The following is a 25,317-nucleotide window of genomic DNA, read 5'->3' on the forward strand; positions in this document are numbered from 1 at the left end:
GCGGTTGCAAAAATGATAAATTAATTTGTTTAATAACTAAACTGGTTTCCATTGTTTAAAAGCTTTTAGTTTGCTGTATAGGACTGTAGCAGTCACTCATTCACTAATTCTACGAGACATCTAACGATTCATGCGTTTACATATGTACATATGTATATGTATGTATATAGATATTCCCAGTCGGATCATGCAGCATGTGGTTCCGAAAATAATACCTTTTTAGGTACTGATTTTTTCATGAGAAATTTAAAGTACATTTAATCTCTGTATGAAAAGTTAGTTAAAAATCAGCGTCGGAAAGTAATCGCATCCATTTTCCACTATATATAATGGAAGGCTAAAACTCTGTAGGTTGTGAAAATAAGTCCTAACAGGAATAAAAAAAACTTTTTTTAACTACTTTTGAGTGGAAATTAGCCGTGCTATGAGTACATATTGGAAGCAACCTAGTATGACTAGGTTTACGTACACACCTACATACACATACAGTATTGGCCATATCTATAGCACCCCCATTTCAAAGTGATATTGCTTGCCACTTACGCTTAATTATTTAATTATAAGAGTTTTCAATTAAAACACAGTTCATTCTCGAACAAAACTCATATAAACCTAAGTTTGAACGTTTTTAAAAGACTGCAAAAAAGTGCAACAAACTTTCACCTAAATTTCAAACTTTTTTCTCAGAAGTGTTAGAATTTTATTCAGTACACTGTTTTATAGACCATTTAATTTAGTCTAATAATGTGCAAATCACAAGACGCTAAAAGTTACCGTTGATTTTTTAGAATTCTTTTTATCGCATTTGCTTCCATATAACCAATAAACTTTATTTATTTTTATATGGAAGAATCCGTAAAAATTCTAAAAAATCAACGGCAATTCTTAGCCACTTGAATGTAGGTTTTATGTAAAATGTGGCATTCAGAGTTCGTACACAACAGGCCCGCTCGCTTTCAGAATGAAAAAGTTACACCAAACGAAAGCTTATTATATCCGGGTTTAACATATAAAATCTGAAAACAGATTTTTAGATTCCTAGTATATCAAGAATAATCCGGTTTTGACCGGAAATGGGCTAAACTGATCTGAAAACCATTTTTTTTTAAATCAGACATACATACATGGTTTTACTACAAGTAAAAGCCCAATTTGTATAAGGATACAAATACGTAACTTTTTTTGAAACTTTTTTCTTGTAAGTTCCTTTTTCAACCTCTGAATGACCTCCTGGGTTTCTAAAATGGATGACAATGTTTTTTTTTTTTTTTAAAAAAAGACAAAAAAATATGAATTACCAAGTCAGGGAAGACTTATCTCTTGGGCATTTTACCGACTTCTGGTTTCGACCAAAAGTGGATTAAACAGAAGACCAGAGGTCGGAAAGTCGGTTACAGAAAAAAGTTTCCGACAAAAGTTATATATTTTATCCGCATAATCCAAATCGGTGATGTGTAGAACACAAATTGAAAAAAATGGAATTCCGGTCAGTTTAACCAACATTCCGGCCAAACTGGAAGTCGGTAATAGTACCAAAAGATAGAGCATCCCTGACTTAGTGATTCATATTTTTTTTTTTCTTTTTTATTAAAAACATTTTCTTCCTTTTTAGAAGTCCAGGACGAGTTGAAGTTCGAAGCATGATAAAAGCATAGTAAGGTAAAACCGTTCTCTCAATGCGTCGGCCATGATTTTTTTTTGAAGTTTGCCAACATTTTAAAATCGTATAAAATTGAGAGTAAAAAAAAGGAATTGTTCAAAGTTGTTGTTGTTTGAGATTGGAAATGAGAATTGTTTGTAGAATTTTAAAATTAAATTGCTTGCAAACGTCAAGAATTTGAAAAATTCCTCTCAGCGGTTCTACCTTCCTATTTTTTTTATCATGGTTCGAAGGTCATTTAGAGGTTGAAAAGTGCAAAGTTACGTATTTTTATCCTTGGAACCCGAATCTGTAGGAAAAACATGCACTCCGGTGGTCAGCTGATTAAGTTAAGTGGTTAAAAGAGCGATTTCCCTTCGGAAGACAATGGCAAACCCCCAAGGTAACTACTGCCACAAAACATCTTTTTCGCAGGTGGAGTAAAAGTATAGATCCCTCCATTTGTGTCAAGATTAGAGCACGAATTGGAGGGGAAGATCGGCCAAACACGTAGAAAACATTCAAGCGCCAAACATTAATTTATTGGAATGATGTATGTTCATCCGTAAACTGGAAAAGGCTTTGAAAACTTCGACAAACTCAAAGCTCCGCATTGATTATTGCGAATGTGAAAGCACATGCGATTGTTAAAATTAATGCGGAAGCTCCGCGGTTGCGAATGCGAGTGTTCGCAACAAGCCTGGTTGGAAGAATGTCTGCAATCCTATCAACTTTACGCGGTGTGATGCTCGCAGGGATCTACATTCAATTCAGATTAGAAATCGAATCATTTTCTATATCCCCTTTGAAATTTTCCAAAATGTTTAGGTGGCAAGTTACAAAATCTCTCAACTCAAAATTTTCGAAAAAAAGATCTCGTGCTTCCACATTTTAGTGAACGCCAGATGTTTCTCTTTTAATAAATTTCGTGTTCACTTCAGTGTAAACGAATTTAAATCAATTTTAATATACATTTTTTCAGTGCTGACTCATTTTTTCAATCTATATTTGTTTGTGTAAATTTGTGTAACTTCCCCGCAGCGAATGTCATGCATTAGTCACTCAAGAGCCTTGCACGGAAAAGTTACGTCTTAAATGACTTTGGGCTCCGTTTGTATGGAAGTCGTTCATGAATTTTTCATATAAATGGTAATTTCGTCGTTGATATCATCTGCATGATATGGTCATGCAGTGATCATTAATGACATTCAAGCAACAGTATCTTGCAATGGACTTTTTATAAGTGACCGCTGCAAGAGATTGTCTGTTATAAGTCTTTGATAGGAGTACACCTGCATGACGTTGTCACCAGTGTCATTGTCAGCTATATGTCGTTTGGGATTCACAGCAAGTGCGACGATGTCACTAAATCCTCATTAGTGACGATGTCACCGTCGACTGTTTTCGCTACTGGGTTAGGCTCACTTGCACAACATCCAGAGTTAAATATATAAATACAGAGTTCAGTAACTAAGAGTTAAATTTTAACATTACTAAACCCGACAATGTCTTGCAGCATTGAAAACTGACTCAAAGTTAAGTTACCCGAGGGATTTCTAAATTAAGTAGGCACCACTCTCTCTTTTTTGACATTTGTTTTAATTGTTTATATTTATCATTTGAAATTAAATATAAAATTTCTATTACAACCAGAAAACCTAAAGAATGGCAAATGTTAAATAAAATTATATCTCGTTATGGTTGGATCATTACACATTCCTGTCAAAGCACACCAACTTTAAGAGGGATTTCTATTACTTGACATGAGTATGTACTCATTTATGTATCAAATCCACGCCATGGTAGTTGAAAAGAACACTGCGGTCATGAAGATCTTCAGCTCATTTCTCTGCAAATTGGCCAGCGATACTTCTTCACTGCACACTTTCGGTGCATTTAAATTTAAATTTTTATGCGAGACTGACCGAAACCTCGATTTGAAGGCGGAAAAATGAATACGTGCTATCTGTGTATGTGTGTATGTAAACATGTGTTTAAAAATATTTTAAAAATTTTTGAAATCTCAATTTTATTAGTCTTGTTACTGACAGAATTGACATATGTAGAATTAGCAAGTTAACCTTCGAAAATTGCTGGGCTAAATATTTAACGACTTAACTTTAATTTTACACCCAACCATTGATTGTGCAAGCCAATTTATCAATTTAACCGGTAAACTTCGAGTTATATAGATAACCTGCTGTTCTACAAGTGGGCCTTACTGGAGTGCCTGAGCTTCATATGGGAGGGCGTTTGCTTTGCGCTTCCTTATGAAACTCAGGCACTTTCATATGAATTTTGTTTATTTTAGGGCTGTGCGATTATTCGATTACTCGAGCAAGTTGGTTAATCAATTGTTCGGTTAATCAATTACTCGAGTAATCAAGATTTTAATTACTCAAAACGATGATTAATCGAGTTACTTGAAATATGATTACTCAAAAAAAATAATTTTGCTCGTTAAAAGAGTTTGCTTTGGAAAATGCTTATTTTCTTTTTTACATTCTGTATATGAAAAAAAATTTTCGTTTTAATTTTTGAAAACAGAAACGTTGTTTTCAAAGTGTCAAGGAACTTTAACTCCTTTATACATATGTAAAGAGTTGAAATGTTGATTACTCATTTTACTCGAAATGTTGATTAATCATAAAGCAAATTACTCAAATATTTTTGTTTTTGGTTAATCAAAAATCTTGATTACTCGAGTAACTGAACTTTTGAGTAATCATAACTTCTAATTAATCGAATAGCTGAGTTATTTACTTTATGATTAATTAAAATTTTGAGTAATCAATTAATCGCACAGCCCTAGTTTATTTATTATTTAGAGCGTGTGTGAATCGGTAAAAAAGTAAATTTTTCACAACTATGAGGTGAATAAAATTTCAGTAGCTCATGATGTTAGTGAATTTTTTGACAAATTAATAGAACATTTTGCCAATCGCAAAGATTGTTGATGTGTGTAATTTTTCGTTAAATAAAAGCTTAAATTGATGAATTGCAATCAACCATTGTAGATGTTTTCTTAAAATATTGATTTCACTTCAATTTGTAATATTTTACTCCGCATAAATCTGCGGTTATCAAAAATTTACTGCTTTCAAAAAATATTTCATTTCACACTGCACATTTGGCAAAACTGTCTCACCATAGTAAAAATATTATTACACTGCTTTCCCCATAGAACTTTGTTACCGATTCACACGGGCCCTTAAAGTGTAAATTCGTGTGTATATGTGCCTATACTTCAGGGCAAAACAAAAACAAATGCGCTACAAGTGCTTATGGAGTGAGCATCTCTGGTCTAGAGTGTAATAAAATAATATAACTGAACTATTTAGTCGAAATTACGCTTAGGATATTCAGTATATGCTTAATACTTTATAAGGAAGTACCTCTTAAAATTTAAGGCAAAAATTTATTAATTTGGATACATTTTGATTAAAACCGCAATACTGGAAAATGTGTTAAAAGCTGTTTGTCATCAATCATTAGTAGATGTTCTAAAACTTGTTGAAAAATTTTTAAATTAATTAATTGGTAACTTTTTATGGAAGCGACCTTCGAATTTGTCAATCGTGCAATTGAAACATATACATTTGTACATCCATATAAAGCCTGACACTAAAGAAATATAGAAAGAAATAGTAGGTATTTCGAGATAAATTGCGTAACACCACACATCAAGGGAAAATAATTGGTCAGATTGACAAGATACCTACATAGCTAAATGTCCTAAAAAAATGCGTGCACTAAATTGGTAAAAGACAAGTAAATTTATCAGACTTTTTTCACTAATGGCGTTTTCTTTTCGATTTGTGCGTAGAGAGCACTGAGAAGGCAACAGCGCTTGCCCACGATATATATTCGATATTTGAGCGTTAAAAATAACTGTAGAAACCGTGAAAACATGCTTTTAAAACGTAACGAAGAATGCCAGGTATTTGCTTGTTGATCTGTATAACTGCATGTGATCATTGAAGGTGGTTTTCCATTTGATCGATCTATGGTTAATATGCGCTCATTTCATGTACTTATATACATAAATATGTATATACGTTCGTATGTTTGAGTATGCTCATATACATATGTATGTAGTTTAAGTCAAAGGTGGATTTGAAAGAATGCAGTCAGATTACTTTACCAAATAGTTGACTTTTAATGCTTCATATGTATGTACTATGTATTCATACATATGCATATACAAATATAACTTGATACAACAGTTCTAAAAATATGCAATACAATAACATGAATATGCATTATACATAGGTGCATATGTACATACATACTTTATACAAACATATTTACGTAGTTGGTACATACATACATATGCATGTATAATCATTCATTCCTTCAAGATAACTCTGAAATTAAATTTTAGTGGTTAAATTAATGGGTCGATTACGGATAGCAACCGAACTTCAGTTGCATTGCTAGTGGCTGAAACAGTATTACAGATGGCAACTGGCAACTGCGTTGCTAAACTGACGACCGCACTTTTGTGATTGCCGCGAAAATTTTGATTAAGAAAATCGATTTGTTTTTCAACCATTTCTGCAGATTATTTACATTCAAACCTTGCCTGTTTATTTTAAAATTATATTACGTTCTACTTTACCTATAGCACTAAACTACACATACATAAGTAGTTGCTATTCATAATATGCATTTTAATTTCAATGGCATTCCCACTGAAGTTGCTTGTTATCCATAATCGACCGATTAATCTATCCATCTTTATTAAAAGACTTTTCAGCTCGTTTTCCAATTGTCTTTCTTATTGTGCTTATATACAACTCGTTTGGTAATTAATGACAATTCACAAGGGCCCTCTCAGACGTCTTTAATGGCGTTCAATAAACTGATCTTTGGCAGATTACTGCACTTCTTAAATCAGCTATCATATTTATGTAAATACTTATACATATACATATGTATTAATGTGGCGGCCGCTGTAGTGTAGTGGTTAGCAGTGCGCGCTACTACTCCGCAGGGCCTGGGTTCAAGTCCTGGTTATAGCAACATCGCAAAAACAGTGAAGCTTGTATCCCCTATATGTGGAATACGTTGCCCCAAGCCATTCAACCAATCCCATTCGGATCGATAGAGTCATTTTACCACAACGGTTCCATCCATATATCCACGGGAATTGGTTGCATTGGAGTTAATGACACTTTGGATTAGATCGGTCTTGTAATGTTTCATTATTGCTGTGGTCAACTGCCGAAGTAATTACTTATAGTTACGGTGACCATATTATGGGAACCGAATACGTGACAAAAAATAATTTTGCAAAATTTTTCCACAAAAACTTAAAGCTCAGTTATGCAAGACTTAGATTTGACTTGACTTGAATATTAGGGGTATATCTGGCAAATGAGCAGCGCGTGTTACCCAAAAAAACAACTTGACTTAGAAACTTGGAGAACTATAGATTTTGGATTTCTAAGTGCAAAGAGAGCCGTGAGAGAATCATGCTGCCATTTAATTTTTTAATAAAATTCCTGAAAATATGCCACACAAATATGATTTTTTGTATAAATGTAATTCGTCTGGCAATCGAAAAATAAACTTTCAAATAAAGAGGGAAAATAAAATAAAAAAATACAATTTGAACTCGTAAATACATTTATTTTAATTGTAATTTTTTATCTATTTTCAAAACAAACAAATTAAAAGTTTACAATTTTACGTGTACAAATACAATACCTGAGAATCAAAAGAAGGAGAAAATGTAATAGGTGACACGCTGAGTAATCGTTTCTAAGTTTCTAGGTAAGTCAAGTCAAGTCTAAGTCTTGCATAACCCAGCTTTTACAGCTTCTTCAATGATCCTAGATGAATTAGCACTGAAACAGCATTCTTTTAGTAACATCACAAATTTGCAGGAAAATTGTCTCGAGATTTTTACCCCGCAAAATTTGTAAAACAAAAATCGTTAAATTTTAGTATACTAAAGTGCAATTTTGAAGTCGCTAAGACTTACCGTTAATTTTTGACAATTTTTTTCGTTGACGATATTGCGCATTTTTTTTCATACAAGGTAAGTACGTTCGACCATTTTCTTAAAAGAGAAGCAATTATACCCAATTTTAGTGAGGTATAAAACTGCAAACCAAATTTGTTTTAAATTAAAGAGTTTGAAATTTTGGTGAAACATTGCAGAGATTTTTGTAGTTTTTTGCACAAAGTTAGAAATTTTGTATTTAAATAACTCAGTGAGAGGGGAGACCGGTATGTTTGTATTTATATAAAAAAAAAATTATTGGTGCAAAAATGGTGGGTAGGCACTGTGGCCAATGGTAAAGTTCTTTTACCACCTCTGCAAGATTGCAAGTCATGCAGAGTCCGCAAATGGCTCCGGAAGCATCGTCCGGAGGATGCATCAGACTAGGCCGAGCTTCGTTTATTTAAGTAGTAGTAAAAAGTAGGTAGGCACTATGGCCAGTGGTAAAGTTCATTTACCGTCTCTGCGGGGTTGTAAGTGCATGTGCAAAAATTTCATTAATTTATTGAAGGAAATTTTTGCACATGCAGCAGTACATAGCATGAATTTAGGCGCGTTCCCACCTCAGTCGGGTCTACGTAACTGGAACGACCCAGATTTATATCTGGCCAAGGACTGTCCCTCCAGCAACCCTAGCCAAAAACTTTTTGGAGAATTTGTATGCTGTTACAAAAGGAAAACCAACAACATGGATTTACGAACCTGGTATTAGCGGTCGCGCCTAACCAGTATTATATGGTTTTTCTTAGGAAAAGAGCTTTACTTTCATAAAAAATAATAAACATTAAATAAATTAAGGAAAACTAGCCAAACTGTTTATGGAGAAAATTAAGATCATATACCAACATCACTTAAAACTAGTTCATAGGCATGTCATTTTAATAAGCTGTTAAGGCGTCGAAACACCGAATATGGGACTAATACGGAACATTAAAAGAAATACAGAACATTTGGCATCCCATATAAAATAAAAGTAAAGTTTATATGAAAAATATTATGAATACTGAAAACAAGATGTAGGCGGCTTAATTTTCTGAGCACAAGTGTACATTGTGGATTCCATATTCTGTCATAATAAAAAATTGTCTTAATAAAAACGGTTTACTATCCAAATGAATTACTTTTTTATGCTTAATATATAAAAATCTGGGCGTAGAACTTTTCCAACTTAGGCCGAAGGTTCCTCAAGAGACTTGTGGGTTCGAAGAAACGAATTCGGAACGACGTTGCATTTTGTATAGTTTCGAGTTCATCCAAACGACTTCGACAGAGCGACGTCATAACGACGTCGATTCGAACTCGTCTTCGTGCTGTGGCAAATTAGGAAGCTTCAAACTACTTATATATGTACATGTGTGAAGCCCCGTATGAACGGAAATTTGTTGCGCTTGAGTACCCACAACAATTTTTGCTTTACTGACTACCTGACTAAAAAGCAATATTATAGCGATAGTATCAAAATTTGTTGTTGCTGTCGCTGTAACACGATCATTTTTATTAGAAGTACACACATACACATGTATGTATGTATATACAAATAAAAGCGGGTGAAAACTTTAAGGTCTTACATCTTTCATTTATTGTAACCAAATACATTTTAGCATTCTTCGGATATTTCCCTCTCGATTATTTATTATTAATTATTTTTTATGAAAGTGAAGCTTAAAAGTCAATATTTAAAACATTATACAAAAATTACATTAAAATCCCTACAAAAAAAATCTTTGAAAAAAGCAGGGTTCGTATTTGCACACACATGCGCAGCACATCCTAACATTTTACGCTCACACACGTGTGCTGTGCATATAAAAATTTAAAAACTTGCTCACATTACATGTGTGTGCTGTTTGGTAAAAAGCACGGGCACATGTGTGTACTTTATTTTTATTAATATAAAGCACACGCACATGTGTGTGCTTTGCGTAGAGAAACTTATACACTTCGATTTCTATCTCAAATCTTAAAATAATTTTTTAATATGTTTTCTGTCATATAAAAAACAAACAACACCTCACTTGTTATTGAATTGTCTTTCAAAAAATAACGTTTAATAAACAAATTCTTTTAAAAATATATTATGTGCATGTGCATGGGCTGAAATTTGTACAAAATCGGCTCACACACATGTGCATGTGCTTAATAACAAACAGCACACACTTTTCTGTGAGCAGAGTTTGTTTTCCACTTATGCACACACATGTGTATGAGCAGTGAGTACAAGTTGAATGTGTTTCTGGCGTGTGTGCGAGCAGAGCATGTGTGTGCAAATACGAACCCTGGAAAAAAGTTAAAAAAGCAGCATCAAAAATCTCATTATGGCGATTCTGTTCAAAATTTTGTTTAATTTTTTTTAAATATATTTATGCAAATTTTTAAGCTTAAACCGTTTTGTCATTTGAGGTGATTTTTTCAAAACTAAATCTTTAAGAATCTATTTTTATTCATAAAATACTCCATTTTTGGAGGTATTTTCAAATCGGCCCAGCTCAGTAAATCTTAATATTTTTCCAAAATATTTTCGTGAACGTCTTAAAATATAATAGATTTTATAATTCCAATGGAAAAATAGTACCGATTTTTTTTTTGTATGGGGAGTGATGCAATCTAATGTACATTAGGGAACATCATTTAAAAAAATCGGTGCTTTGTTTCCATCGGAATTTTAAAACTTATTATATTTTAAGATTACCGTCAAACTATTTGGGAAACATATTATGATTTATGTTAGCTAGACCCTTTGAAAATACCTAAAAAATCGAGTTTTTAATAAATAAATTAAGTTTCTAAAAATTCACCTCACATGATAGAAGAGTTCAAGCTTAAAAGGTCTGCATCAAAATATTTAAAAAGTTTATCAACGGAATACAAATGATGATTATTTGGGCTATTTCGAATCGGTCTAATATTAATACATACTTTTCTAAAATATTTTGGCCGAAGTTTTAAAATATAATAAATTTTGGTGAACCAACCTAATATACATACATGCCGAATTCTTATAACAGGAAGCAATCATATATTTATATCCATAGTAAAAAGTGGTGATTTTCAGTGCATTGGCCTACGATTTGGCTCAAATTTTGCACACGGCCTATTCTCAAACTACTTAGAACTGACATAAATGTACTTAAAAATTGTTTTCTTAAAAATCACAAAAAAGCAGCCAAATTCGGTCAATAAAGTACCTTAGTAACCGAAATAAGTCAGCGTTTCCGTGCAAGAATTTGTTTAGCAGCTAATATGGTCTTAGAGTTCCATGCCTGAAATGTTCATTGGCAATGTAACTCAAAATTTAATTTACAGAAGAATCGCCCATATGGAGCATACATATTGATTCCCTATCAATGACTTAGTTAACGTTAAGTGTCTAGGGAATCAACAGATATTTCACCACAAGCAGGTAAAAGTTCATTTTTTGCTTTGATTGAATAAGCTGACAAAAAGTAAAATTGTATACCTCATCTTATCCATCACTGCTCTACATCGTCTGCCTTTTCAAATTATTTGATACCAAAGATATGGTTACGTCCGTCAGTTCGTGAATTGAATTACATACGTGACCAGCTTTAGAATAGCTTCATATTTGCTGAAAATGTTATATGTATGCAGCATTTGCGCTTCTGGAACACTTAAACTTCGAAATGAGTCATGCTACTTCATACCAGAACTTCAGTTGCATTTCATACCTACATACATATCTAATATTAGTGTCAAGGTTTTGATTTAAAATTTTTACTGAAATTTAATTGCCATACCTAAACAAAAGCGTTGGGCGGAGCGTTTTCTGACGCCAAGCATTAACGTCGAATTGCCATACCTAAACAAAAGTGACAATGCTACGTCAAATGCAGAAATAATAGCAATAATAAGCATAGGTTTGTTTGCGTGAAACACGAAAATTACAGTTTCGCCGTTTTCTGCAGCCAACTTCACTTCCTAACGCTCTGTCAAAATTGGATTTTCGAACCGCTCAGCGTTGGCGCCGCGTTATTTTGGTATGCTTCATACAAATTGTATGGGCATGATAATTTTTTGACAGCCAGACAACGCTGACTTTAAAAATACCCAAATAGAAGATATACATATGTAGATATGCTATATAGTACATACATACATACATAAGTATGCAGTACAAGACCTTCCATATATATATTAACTATGCATCTACATTTGTATGTTCGAACTTATACAGCTTTCCAAAGCTTCTAAGCGATTACTTCCACACTGCCTAATTTCCTCAAACATACATATGTATACATATCAAAACGAAATCGCTTTAGAAATTAAAAAGGCTTAAAAATGAATAAAACCAGGGACATATAGCGCTCTCCGGTTTTGGTTAAGTTCTGCACGAGAACGAAATTCAATATTAAGAACGTTCCCGCAAAAGAACCAAACGAGAACAAAAGTATTGAGAGCAGTTTGAAGGGGAACAAAATGAGAACAAAAGGTTCGGCAACGTTTCCGTAAAGAACAAAATGCAAACAAAAACTCTCAGGAACATTATCAAAAAAACAAAAACAAAATTAGAACAAAATTCTCACGAACGTTCTTAAGAAAAACAGATTAAGAACGAAATTTTCTGTGCAAGAAATGTTCGTGTCTTAAGTCTTTCACCAACTTAATTTGCATAGTAAGTTTTACGTTTTTTTTGAATACACTTAATATTCAAACATTTCAAACTTTTGCAAGGCCATGAAAACAAGTTTTATTACCGCTTCCATTCTTCGCGAATAGTTCAGAAGGTTCCTGAGATTTTAGTTCCCAAATTCTTCTTCGAGAGAAAGTTCCTTAGACTTTTGTTCCTTTTTTGTTCTTTGCCAGAACGTTCCTGAAACTTTTGTTCTCTCAGAAATGTTTCTGAAAGATAAGTTCTTGAAAAGATTCTTAAAGAAACACCTGAACTCATGATAAGCATCAACATTGCACTTCTCTGGCGGGGTGTTTTGTGAAACTCCTGATTTCTCATCTACTGACAACACCGTCCGAAAAAATTTAACTTTTTTCCAGTCATGAAAAAAATCAAGCATTTTAGGAAAGTAGTGACAAAAACAAAGTACCCGTTTTTTTTAATTTTTCTAGATCAAGTCGTTTATGGTTGATATGGGGAAAAACAACCCCTATGCTGAATCGGTCAATATAATACATATTGCCTTGTCATTTGGCAAACTTTATTAAGCTTTATATCCAAAGGTTTTGGTTGCTGCTTATTACGAGTCTGGCGTCAGTTCTCAAAAATTCAAAACGCAGATACAATATGGCGGAAGTTTTCTTAAAAAATTTTCAGATTTTTATGAAATTCGATATGGTGAATGGATTTTATTGTATCCACCGTTTTGAATTCTACGAATTTATTTCAGATTCGTAATCAGCGCCGCGACGCCTAAAACTTTTAGATACGAATTCTAATGAATTTAGAAAAATCACAAGATGATATTCTTTTGACCGATTCAGCGTAGGGTTGTCTTAGAAACCACAAAGGACTCGATCTAGAAAGAGGGAACTTATATGGGTACTTTGCCTACCTTCCTAAAATGCTAAATTTTTTCAAGGGTGCAAAATTGGTTTGTACGGTGCAATATTTAAAAGTGTGCCAGGAAGAAAAAATACAAAGCTGCATGGATGCACCCTATGGAATTTTCAACGTTGTTTTTTATCTCCTCTTAATCGTAGACAAATTTTAAATAATCATTCAAATAAAAATAAAAATCCTCGCGACTTCGCAGCCGCTTTAGACTTGCACTTTATTGTACTAAAATTTAATGGGTTACCAAAATGGCATTCTAAAAAAAATTCTAGAAAACCAGATTAAAAAGGTGAAATTTTAATGAAAATTTGTTAAATTTTTTTAAGCTCTGTATAAACATGAAAAATAACGAAAAATTTTAATTTTAGAAACCTTGCAAATATTTAACAAAAATCACCGAGTACTCATTTCTGCCCAACTCTGTATATATATACATGTAAACACTAAGCATCGGTATTTGTGCTCCTTGGTCTCAATATTAATTTCAAAAATGCACTGAAAATTCCGTTAGCAAGTGCAGATTTCGACTTCGTTCAGCGTAATTGGCAGAAATGTGAGTTGCCACGACTCAACAAATCAGCAAATTAAGTGATGTAGTGAACAAATTGCAATGAAGCAGGAAATGTGTATGTGGTACATACATACATACATACATATCGTCGATGTTTTTGCAAAACCACCCATCGACTAGTTGCAAAACCGCCTAAATCATCGTTGTGGCAAAAATGAGATTTGGTAACCCTGAACTCCAGGCATCGAGACTTATACATAACAATCGTTAAATCGTTATTAAAACAACAGATTTTTAAAATAATAGCTAGAGAAAATACCGCCTATCAAGGCCTTCAAATGCCTTCAAACAATAATCCGTTTTTTCGCTCTCCTGTAAAATTTGAGTGCCGTAAAATGGGCGGTTTTGCAAAAACATCGACGATATGTATATATATGTATTTAAATATACATACATACATATATATGACTATGCAGATATTCATATATGTACATACCGTACCTTTGCTGCCAGAGTGTAATAATCCGAAAAAGTGAATACTCAAGACAAACGGCTCTAAAGTTTACAGTTTACATACGCTCCCATAGTAAAAATGAAGACACATTTTCTTTTAATAAGCTACTATCAATCGATATACTAGCTTTGAATATTTTACACAAGCTAGAAGGAGAGTGGTGGTCATTTCTGCATACTTAACTAATAAAAAAATTATTTTGAATTATGACACTATTGCAGATATGTATATTCACTTATTAAGCCATTTTTAATTTATTTGACCGAGTCTACTGTACTTGTTGCTGATTTTTGCTGTGGTTATACATAAGTACGTAAGTAAATATATACAAATGCACATAAATACCTATGTACATTTGAGTGCGCATTATTAATTTGTTTGTTTACTTGCCTATGCGTGCGTTTTGTTGATAAACAAAAGTTGCTGATTTTACGAGTCGAATGAACTCGAGTAGAGAACTATGCAGACAGGCTGCCATAATGCGCAACTAAATAGTGTTCCACATATTTACATATGTATGTAAATAAGCACTTTAATATAAATTTGTATGTGGGTTCATATACATATCCAATTAAATGCATCAGCGCTCATACTAGGGATGTTTGGAGTCTTTTGATAAATTCATATTCAAAAGAAGAAATAAATTCGAGCAATAAGTGAAATATTTACTGACTTCATGCCTCATGACAAAGTTGTGAACAAGATGAACATAAAATATTAAAAGAGTATAATTTACATTCTAGGAATATTTCTCCAAATACACAGTTTTTCAAAAGTAAGAGCAAAGTTTTTCCTATGATGGCCTTTATCGAACATTAGTTAACTTCTGCACAGTACTTTATTACCGTAGTAACAACATTTAATGGTACCTGAGCTTGAAGTATCGCCCATATGAAAGTTACTTTCTACTTTTGTTCAGGAGCACCTAAACTTACTGCGAGTTGAAAGATAACCTCGGGAAAGTTCCCATCTAAGAAAATAACCAAACAAGAAAACCCTCAGAGATGTCCGGGGCCGAAGAAAATAAGCAAGAAAAAATTCATTCTAATCGCTCAGATAAGCACTAAACATTGGTAAATATGCTTGCAAATATGCTCGCAAAACAACAAAATGTAAGTACATTTACTGTTTTTTTTATTCAGTTTATTTCAAGAATTGAAAAATTGCAATAAAAATACAAGTGTTGCTTGATATTCTCAAATAATAATAAATCTGCGCTGGTCGTTTTAAGTTCTTGTTTTTTAATATGCGTTATTCTCCATTTGAGATAAATTATTTTTAATATCTTCAATAACACCAATGCCTTCCCGTAGAGACGAACCACTGGTTTTAAATTTTTGTATCCAAGTAGAAATGCAATTGAAGTTAAGGGTTAATAAAAATCCAAAAATCAAATATCTGCGAATCAACAAATCTGCAGTATTATTTGTAAAAATTTCTTTAGTTCTACGAATAAAAAAGTGGTCAAGAAAAATTTATTGAGCCTAATTTTCTTAAGCTGTACGAAGTTCTTAAGAATTTTGCTGCACTTTCTACTGTGGTTTGCTAAACCTTTTTTTTATGAAGAGTACAAGGCAACCCTTGTTTTCAACAGAAATATATGCCCGTTCCAATATTTCGTAAGGAAAAAGTGAGAAAGCAGGCTGTAAAATACTGTAGATGTCAAAACTTCTTGGACACTACTATTCACACACTCCAAATAATAGCAATTTATTTCTTGATCGTTTACTTAAAATGTCCGTACTTAGCTTTGTACATTAAAATAAGCAAAATAGGCATGATCGTTCAAATTAAGCTTGAAAACCCTGGATAAGCAAAATAATCGATTCCAAGCAAAAGCTTAAACTTTTCGGCCCGGCTTATTAGGTTTACTCCACGATTGAGAAAATACAAAGGTTGCGCCGATCTCGGACCGCTATTCCTCTCTTAACGAATTTGACAGAATCGTTGTTTGCATGACGACACACTTGTGCAACTTGTTTACGTTTTCCTTGCAACATTTTTTCTTCTTCTTCCATTCTTGCTCACGTTTTGGCATTTCTCTCGCAATTGCACCAGTGTGACGTCACACAAATGTTATTCTCAAAAATCATCTATGATCAGCGCAATCTTTTATTCTATCATTCTTGGGTTTACTCTATTTTGTTAGGAACATTTTTCCTATGTAGAATATACATATATATAATGATGACGATGCCATTCGTTAGCTTTTCTGATTCACATAGCAGACAGTAATTCAGAAGATTCTAGTTGGACCAAGACATGGTAAATACGCCGCCGTTTTCAAGGGATACTTATATCCGTCAAACCGAAATTGTGTAGGACAGTTCCACAAATCTTCCCTTTCATTTTCATTTAGCTTCGCTTGCGCATGCTTCAGCTTTTCAAGAGGCTTTAGGAAAAACGAAGTAAGACTAATGAGTTTCTAATACTTCGGATGCGCGGTGCAGTTTCTGCTTGCCTTTGGCAAGAATTCTACCGGTGCCGTCCTCCATGACATTGGTACATAACTAAGCCTCAAATAATTTGCTCAGCCAGCCCATGGTTGCTCTTTGCGGTACAGCGAGAGAAATATCATCTAGACCTGGTGACTTATATTGAGAGAAATAGTTCAACACCCAATACAGTTTTGAGGGCGTAACAAGCTTTTTCACAATACCTATTTCATCTACGATCCAGTATTTACTGGATCTGCTACATCATAATCTGATGTTAGGTGCGCATTTAGCAGTAATTCAAGGGATTCCCTCACCATTCGCCGTCATATTTTTTAATAAGTATCTATGTAGTTTGTAGAACCCTAAAACAGGACCTTCCTTAGTTTTCTAGTCTCGCCGGGGACTCAGTGCTACTATAAAACTTCTGTCACGCGCTACTTCTAAGATGGCGTCCTGCTTTCTGCGCCTTTTCTCCTCCGACAGCTTCCCTAGTGCGTTGGGTGGAGATCAACGTTGTGCGACATGTAATAGGATGTGCGTCGAGGTTATGTCTCTTCAGGCCAGCGCAACTTCCTCAACCAATGTGATGAGGAATTCGCTCGAAGCTACTTTGCTATGCTCCACCTCCATGGCTATAAAATCATCGCTTACTTTCTTCTGTACAGTCAGACGTGTCAAGTTACCAACACTTAGGTCTTTCGCGATTTCCTTGCTCTGAGCGTGTTAAAATTGCCATCTTTAGCATTCCGATTCTTCAGTCGAAGAAGTGGGCTCTTACCTTTCCATACTCCGTGTAAAACATACAGCGGCGAACGCAGAAATTTTTTTCCGGGGGAGTTTTAATTTTTTGTTTTATTATCAAGTGCACCAAGTATTTTAGTTTTTTTATATTAATTTTAGTGCTTACTTACAGTTGTCCACAAAATAATAGGAGTGCAATATTTTGACCAGCTTTGGCTATTTGTCTTTTATTTATAAATTTTTTTTTATAAAAGTCTAGCTGGTTTTCAGCAAATTTACATTTCAAGCTTTGTACAAAAATTATAAAAAATTTTTCAAATTTTCACCAAATTTTAAATTTTTGAATGCGAATCTTAAAAAAAAATTGTATGCAGTTTTGTAGCCAATTTAATTCTGGTAACAAGTGTAAATTTCAAGTTGGTAAAAAATCCCGTTGATTTGTGATATTTTTTTGGTTGAAGGTGTTTCACGTTTTTTTCGACACAAAGTATGTTCTACAATTTGCTTTTATATAGAGCGCACTGCCAGCAAAAAAAGGCAAAAATGAAAAGGATGTGTTAGAAAAAATTTTAGAAATTTGAATGTGTGAAATTACCGGCATCTTGAAGACAATGGTGGTCAAAATTTTCTTAAATTTAGAGACGAGACCAGTTTTGGGCCTTAACCAAACTACGCATAAAAACCCTACCCGCGTCGCCCCTGAAAACATACCTTAGCCTTCGGTATTATCCGGGCCATATTCACCCTTCAGTGGTCATCTATCCATAGATAGGTTAGGTAGTGTTTTGCGACATCGCTGAGTCTCATACTGGAAGGTTGAGATGCCTCGTACCTAGTCTCAGTTCGTAGCCAAGCAATCAGACCCGCCACTCCTCTGCCATGAACCTTTGGAGGTTGACACAGTAGAACTAGAGCTGGACGCAAGTCGGCGTTGAAGCTTCGGATGTTTATGGCCTAGCACACCGCTTCTGTACCGCTTGTTCGGGGATTTCTCTCCCTCAGCTGACTTTTGCCCCTTAAAATTCTCGCGCTTAGCCTGCGCCTTCTCAATACTGTTGCAGTACCTCTGCTTCACTGGCTTAAGCCGGACATTCGCTCCTCGGTCGCGGCTCAATCCTGACTGTTCCCATCAATGGTCAAAAAAGCGATGGTGAAATCAAGCGCTAGCCTTGCCAGTAGGGCTACGTTATAATAGAGCTGATGTTATACCACCCCTGGCTACAAATCCTTCAATGGGCGTGTGCCAATGAAATTCGCGCTGCCAAAATTTGTACACCCGCAAGCATATGAAATTGAGCACAGCCAATGGGAAATGCGAAGTTCGCTTGGCGGCGTTTCATGGCGATAGATTTATTTCTATCGGTCTGCTGAGCGATGGCAAATAATGTGTTTGTTGTAAACAAGGCGAATTCATATTACAACAAACACATCATTTTGACATTAAGAAGTACCGCGGCGAAAATCTAAATTCGCCATTAACACCACCTTGTATAAATTCGCCTTGGGTGAATGACAGCATCGCCCAATTCGGCGAAGTTTGCCGTTCGACACTATTGTACTTCAAGCATTAGAAGGATTGACAGATTGTGGTGACTGTTCGTGCACAGCCCTGTCCTAGCTCGGACTGGAGCTGCGCAAATGATAGCTAACTAAGCATCTGCGTTACTGCGATCCTGAAGCGGACAGGTTGACAATTCAACTAAGCCCCCGCATGGAGACATGGACCTGCCACACCGAAGGGCGGATTAGATTTCAAAATTGTTCGGAAATTGAAGTAAATCTACTCTGATCAGAGTGAAGTATGAACGCTGAGACTTACTACGTAGTAGTTTTGAAGCTAGGCATTGTAAAGAATAAATAATCATATAAGCTATCCCTGGAGGCGCAAGCACTAAGAAGTTCGAATTTGCACCGACATGTCGCGACAACTGTTTTTTTTTTATTATAGAATTTACTAATAGTGTAACATCCCTAATACTCAATGCAAAATTTCTTCAATTTGTTTTACACTTGTCCGCGTAAAAATGTAGTTACACACATATATGTATTTAAATATGTTCACACAAATGTGCACTCTACCCTGTAAAAAATCCAACTGATACGTGATGACTTCGGGAGCAATCATAAAGGAGCATACTACTAATACCATTTTTGATCACTTTATATAGATACAACTGTTTCCATACGAGCATGTCCTATGAAGAAACCAACTGCTACCCTTTATACCTGAACGGATATGAAAAGCGACTAGTCGCATCAGAGATCTCAGGCTTGCTACGGGTATAAAAACTCCCTCTACATGTCAATGCTGCATATGAAATCGTTAATTATCCCTTAGAGAAGACTATCCAATTCCAATCTCCAATTATTCCCATAAGGGACGAGTTGAGACTAATTGCTCTTCAATAATATCCGTATGAACCTAATTGCGACTAATTAATGCCCAATTGTACACCATTGAGACTAACCCCATATTCATATTTGCTGTCTTATTTAAGCTACTCAATGTGTTTGCTTAGCTTATTATGCGTGTATGGACGCTATACGTTTCTTTTAGCTTTTGTTGTGCCACTTTATATATGCAAAATATGTCGCCAACTTGTTGACATGCAAATGCGAATATTTCTTCACTTGTGCGCTTTTGTGTTAATCTTAAATGCCGGCCTATTTAACTGCTAGTAGTGTTGAGTAATAAGCAGTTGGATTATTGCGGCATATACATATATATGTACGTTTTTATATACGATTGCGTCTTCATGTAAGTGATTTTAATTGTGAAAGACAGCGCATATTTAATATGAATGTGAGATTATAGTTTTGATTAAGCTAATCAATTTTTTATTCGAACATCATTTGGGAGCCACTGTAACATGTAATACGAAGGTGCACACATCCATACATACATATGTACATATGTACATGAATAACATAGCAATCGTTCAAGTTCTTGATTTTGATTCTTTGTTTTATTAAAACTGCATATATTTCTAATGAACTGTGCATTGCAATGTAAACTATTTCTGTCGCCGATTCGCTATAAAAGTAAACCAAACGTGCGTTTAATTTTGCCATTTGTATCTAAGCCAAAAAGTTATTGAAGCGTGAAGGCCGCTTCATAAAAACATATCTAAATCTATTACAAAATCAAATGATTTATTTTTCATATATGTGAACTACTCATACTCTAGCTGTGGTCCGTAGCTCGTCGTTTTCAATGCGTTCAGAACTTGAAGATGTTGAGCGCTCTGTACATAAAAAAGTACTCAAACAAAATATGTTCCGAAAAAAAACAGTAACATAAACAAGCAGTACCAATCAGTGTTTCCACTCACTAAATTTTTTAGTAGCCAAATATCTAGCAAATTTGACTGAAACGTTACCGTGCTATTATATTTAGAAAATGCTGTTTTCTTTTATTTGTTATTGTTATTTGTTTTTTTGAATTCATACCATTTTCGTAATACAGTGCTTGTCAGAATAATAGCCTAACATATGGGTGGTTCATAAGGTATCGTACTTGTCGTATTGTTGTATGTTGTAAAGTTTTTAAGGGCTAAATAAATGTTTAGAGGACTTGAAATCACCACCAACTATTTTTTAATTGTGAGAATTTCATAATAAAACTTTTATGTAAACTTGCGAGTTCCTTAAATATAGTTTTAGCCGTTTAAAGTTTATGACATACAACAGTACGACAGTATACAACACCTTGTGAACTCCCTAATAGAAATTTACAAAGTTTTGGCAATCTTATTACATATTTTGTTATTAAAATAAAGCTCATTCTGTAACAAAAGCCATATAAGTCCAAGTTTAAGACTTTTTAAAAAAAAAAAACTTTAATAGAATAGCAATTCAATTTCATTAAAATATCAAGATTTTTAAGCATAATTTCTAAAAAAAAACGTGAAATGCAGTTTTATAGCTTACTAAAATTTAGTGCATTAAAGTGCAACTTTGGAATTGAAAATGTAGCCATTTTATGAATTATGTATCATTGTAGCCAAAAGACGGCGATTAATTTTTCAGAAACTACCAGCCCTATCGGAAAGTGATGTATATATGGTTTATGGCGAATTTTATTGGCTTTGATTTGACGTATCTCCTTTTAAGATTGTTAAATTGGTTCGTAAGATATACGTGATTAAAAGGATTCAATTTTTGCTTTAAGCTGAATAACGGTAAATTGCAAATATCCCGAAAACGTATCCGTAATTAACGTAATTTTATTTCTTATAATCGTTATGGTCTCTGCTTTTGAGGAGCTTCACACTTGCACCCTGTTATACTTAAATTTAATGGACCATAAAACTGCATACCCAAATTCTTAAATTAAAAAGTTTGAAATTTTGTTGGAACTTTTTCGAGCTTTCGTAACTAGATAGCTAGATAACTAGCTACATACATATACTTCTATAAAAAATAATTAACCTTAAATATTCAGAAGAAAAATAGCTATAACTTGTTAAGATGTCGCAACCATATTCCCTTTTCCAAGAAATCTACAGTGACCCAAGTGTCAATTGTGGCGCGACATTTTAGCAAGTTTTGGCTATTTTTCTTTTGTTTATTCAATGTTTATATTTACTTCAGTCCAATTTAAATAATACGTCCTGTCGACGGTAATCATCTCTTTAAATGTCCACTCACATCAGCTGATCTAACAACCCCCTCCATACGCCTCAGACCCGTTGGATCTGGCCTTTTCATGAGCCTGCTCTTAGATGCGATGCTACTTAGTCGATTCACTGATTTAGATAGAGTTTAGTAAGCTGCTTAAACAAAAAACAACCGTGGAAGATTTTCGTTCAGGTTTCCTTTTATTTCTTAAGTATTTTTCTGGAGTAGAAAATTGTCCAGCAGTCAGATGTAAAATTAATTCCGCCACTAGATTTATTATTAGATATCTCTCTAGAACTCTTCACTTTGCCAAAAAGTATGTATGTATAAGCGATTTTACTATATGTATGAACTTATTATATCTAGCATAAGCATGAAATGAATGTGAAATTGCATCTTGTATTTATGCAACTAATTTGTAAATAAATACAAACTTTTATTTTTCCCGTTTTTATTACTAAATACAAACTTACATGCGTATATACATACATATATTAAAATGTAACTAAAGTTACATGTTGCTAAAATGCACTTGCATTCAATAAACTAAACGTCGCTTAACACAACTGTGTCGTTTAATTAACTTTGTGCCACCATCCGCAACATCCGCTGGACACAATCGCTCCACACTGCATTCATAGGCCATCAAAAGCGGTGTAGAATACATTTGTCTGTCACTCGCTCCCAAATTTATACGCTTGCCATCCATATCGGATTCGACCAATGTATTACGAGATTTTCCATTATTGTAGTCCAATTGAATAAAATGCAGCGTTATGCAAGATATCAATACTTTGCATATTTGCAATAAAACCTCAATGCAAATGATCAATAAAGTCGAAATTATATAGCTTGGCAAGCGCTGACTTTCACCGATAATCCGACGATGCATCTTTCTGAACTTGGCCGGATGCTGTTGTGAAATTTTCCGTGATGTTTGTTGATTGCTAATAAAGTAGGGATGGCATACAATTTAAATGCACTTTTTCTTCGAGCAGTCCAAATTTGTGTGTGTTGTAAGAAAATACCGAGTAGAAATGATGAAATTTTGCGTTCACCACGCTATTTATTTATGCACACACTTAGGCAGACGCTTAGCAGTGCTACGTGCGGCAGGTATGCCACTTTCATATCTTTGGTGGAGATTTTCGGCAGCACATTAAGGCAAACTAATTACTTTGTTTTGAAAATCAAGAGCCTTTTGAAGTTGTTTTGATCTTACTGAAAAACATGATATTTTTATTTGTCCAAATGATTAGGTTACAAAAGGAGGAGTGTCTTAAGACTTTACATAGAATGGTGCTTTGTTTTCGATTAGATCAAATAAAAAATTGTTTTGGAATAAATTATTTTCACTGAGAAAAACAAGTCATATGTACTACAAGTATAGGTACATGTAAATATTGTGCTTATCACAACCAAAACGCATTTAACAAAGTGTGACATTGAACTCAAAAGAACCATCCTGTAATGTGAAATTGAGAAAAAAACATTGCATGAATGTTTGTTTATATTTTTTGGACATTTTAGTACCTTAGAGAGCTGCGCTGTTTTGTCAATGACACCTTGTTTAATACACCTTGATCACAACTATACAACTATTGTTCTATAAAAATTCTTTGAGTGTCCTTCAGAATGTCCTAATATGTAATGGCGATCACAACGGTACGACACTCCCATATTGACAAGCTATGAATATTTAATTTATTATTTTTCAATTTTAATTTTTTTATAAAAAATACTATTTTTGAACTTTTTAATTTCTTAGAAAGATTTGGATATGCAGCTTTGTAGCCCATTCAATTTTAGTGTAATAAAATGCAAGTTGTAAGTAGGTGCGACATACCGTTGATTTTTGGTAATTTCTTTGTTGAAGGTGTTGCTCATTTTCCCCATACAAAAGAATTGTCGAATCGTCTGCGTATGGAAGAAAATGACTGACACCGTCAACAAAACAAAATTGAATGGACTACAAAGCTGCAAATCTTTCTAAGAAACGATCTAATCATATTTCATTCAAAAATGCATCAAAAGCGCCAAGTATCCGTGAGTTTCCACGATTGTTTGGTTTCAAAATTAGAAAACTACAAGGGGGTTACCGACTTTGCTCTCCGGCAACACAGAATGGCGAGTTCTACTTAGTAAGGTATATAATCCCTCGAGATTTTCGGATTTGAAGAAAAAAGTGCTGCATTTGACCTTTGACTTTTCGTAACTACCGTATTTCTCGTTTCCCCCAAAACAAAATTATACGGTTATGCTTGCCTCAAAAACCCCTATCGAACTCTTTTTTTTATAATTTATCCATAGTTCGGTTTCTTAACTTGTTCCCATAGTCTACAATCTCCAACTTCTAGTAATTCGCATTTTGCTTTCCTTTCAGTGTACCATGGAACAAGAAGACACCTGCCGACCTGTTCCCGCCCCGCGTCGTCTCTATCCTGAGCTGCGAAAGCTTGACTACGAAAATGTGACTGTTGAATTGATAAATAAAAATCTCAACATAAACTCAGAAAACCTACACACAGTAACTAATTGCACCGAAAAAGTACCGAATAATAAAATATTTTTTGGTTCCCATTCTGATCTGGAGGACACAGCCAGCACACGCAAATCCATTCTCACCGAAACAAATGACCTATATGGGCCCAACGCTAACGAAACGGTTGCCACTCCAGGACCCATATATTCTACGCCAACTCCCGCGCCACGCCCACGCAAGCCACAAAATACTGATGTAGAAAATGCCAATAACATCTATGAGAATACCGAAGTGCTCCACGCATCGCCACAAACAACTCCAACCCTTTATCCAGAGCTGCCAAACAGCACACGCGCCATCAGCAAGGAAAACTCACCCAACACCTCGACTTCGTCATCACCATCCGGCAGTCGTGCCGCCCTGCGCAAAGCGCCCGTACTACCTCCCAAGACATACCTGAGTGCGGAGCGCGAACGCTGCAACCGTGCGCAACGATATTCCATTGGCAGTGAAGTGTCCACCACGAGCAGCTACAATGTAACCATTGGAGGTGGTGGTGCTCGTGCAGGTGTCGGCGGATTGGATGACTGCGCTTTTGGCATCGGCTACACACAAAAATCAGCCTCCAACGCAACACTCAATTCATCTGTGGATGAGTCGAATGACAGCGGCGATAATTCGAAATTCAAATCACCTTCACCCGGGTATGTAAGAAGCAACGCGGGTGGCAATCCGAATTTGAACAGCTATGCGCTGAACGATGGTAGTGATATTAGTGTACGCGATGATGAGGATGATGTTGATATTCAATTTGAGAGTGATGATAGTAGCCGCA

The 25,317-nt window shown here is 34.7% G+C and overlaps 1 protein-coding gene and 1 long non-coding RNA gene across 6 annotated transcripts in view; one reads left to right on the forward strand and one right to left on the reverse strand.

Annotated features, from left to right (window-relative positions):
* Positions 1-25,317, forward strand: part of LOC118733786 — a 127,977-nt gene that overhangs the window by 75,332 nt on the left and 27,328 nt on the right. For all 5 annotated transcript variants that reach the window (XM_036463354.1, XM_036463350.1, XM_036463351.1 and 2 more), the window contains one exon: positions 24,384-25,186. In XM_036463354.1, the coding sequence (XP_036319247.1) occupies positions 24,390-25,186 (797 nt within the window). In that variant the 5' untranslated portion in view covers positions 24,384-24,389. The remainder of the gene's footprint in view (positions 1-24,383; positions 25,187-25,317) is intronic.
* LOC118733794 lies at positions 3,716-12,831 on the reverse strand. Its single transcript, XR_004992291.1, has 3 exons — positions 12,820-12,831; positions 12,579-12,582; positions 3,716-3,860 (listed from the first exon to the last, which is right to left on the reverse strand). It is a non-coding gene; the product is annotated as an uncharacterized LOC118733794 (long non-coding RNA).

Source organism: Rhagoletis pomonella, unplaced genomic scaffold (assembly GCF_013731165.1).
Source record: "Rhagoletis pomonella isolate Grant_MI unplaced genomic scaffold, Rhpom_1.0 Rhpom_scaffold_00002, whole genome shotgun sequence".
Taxonomy (NCBI): domain Eukaryota; kingdom Metazoa; phylum Arthropoda; class Insecta; order Diptera; family Tephritidae; genus Rhagoletis; species Rhagoletis pomonella.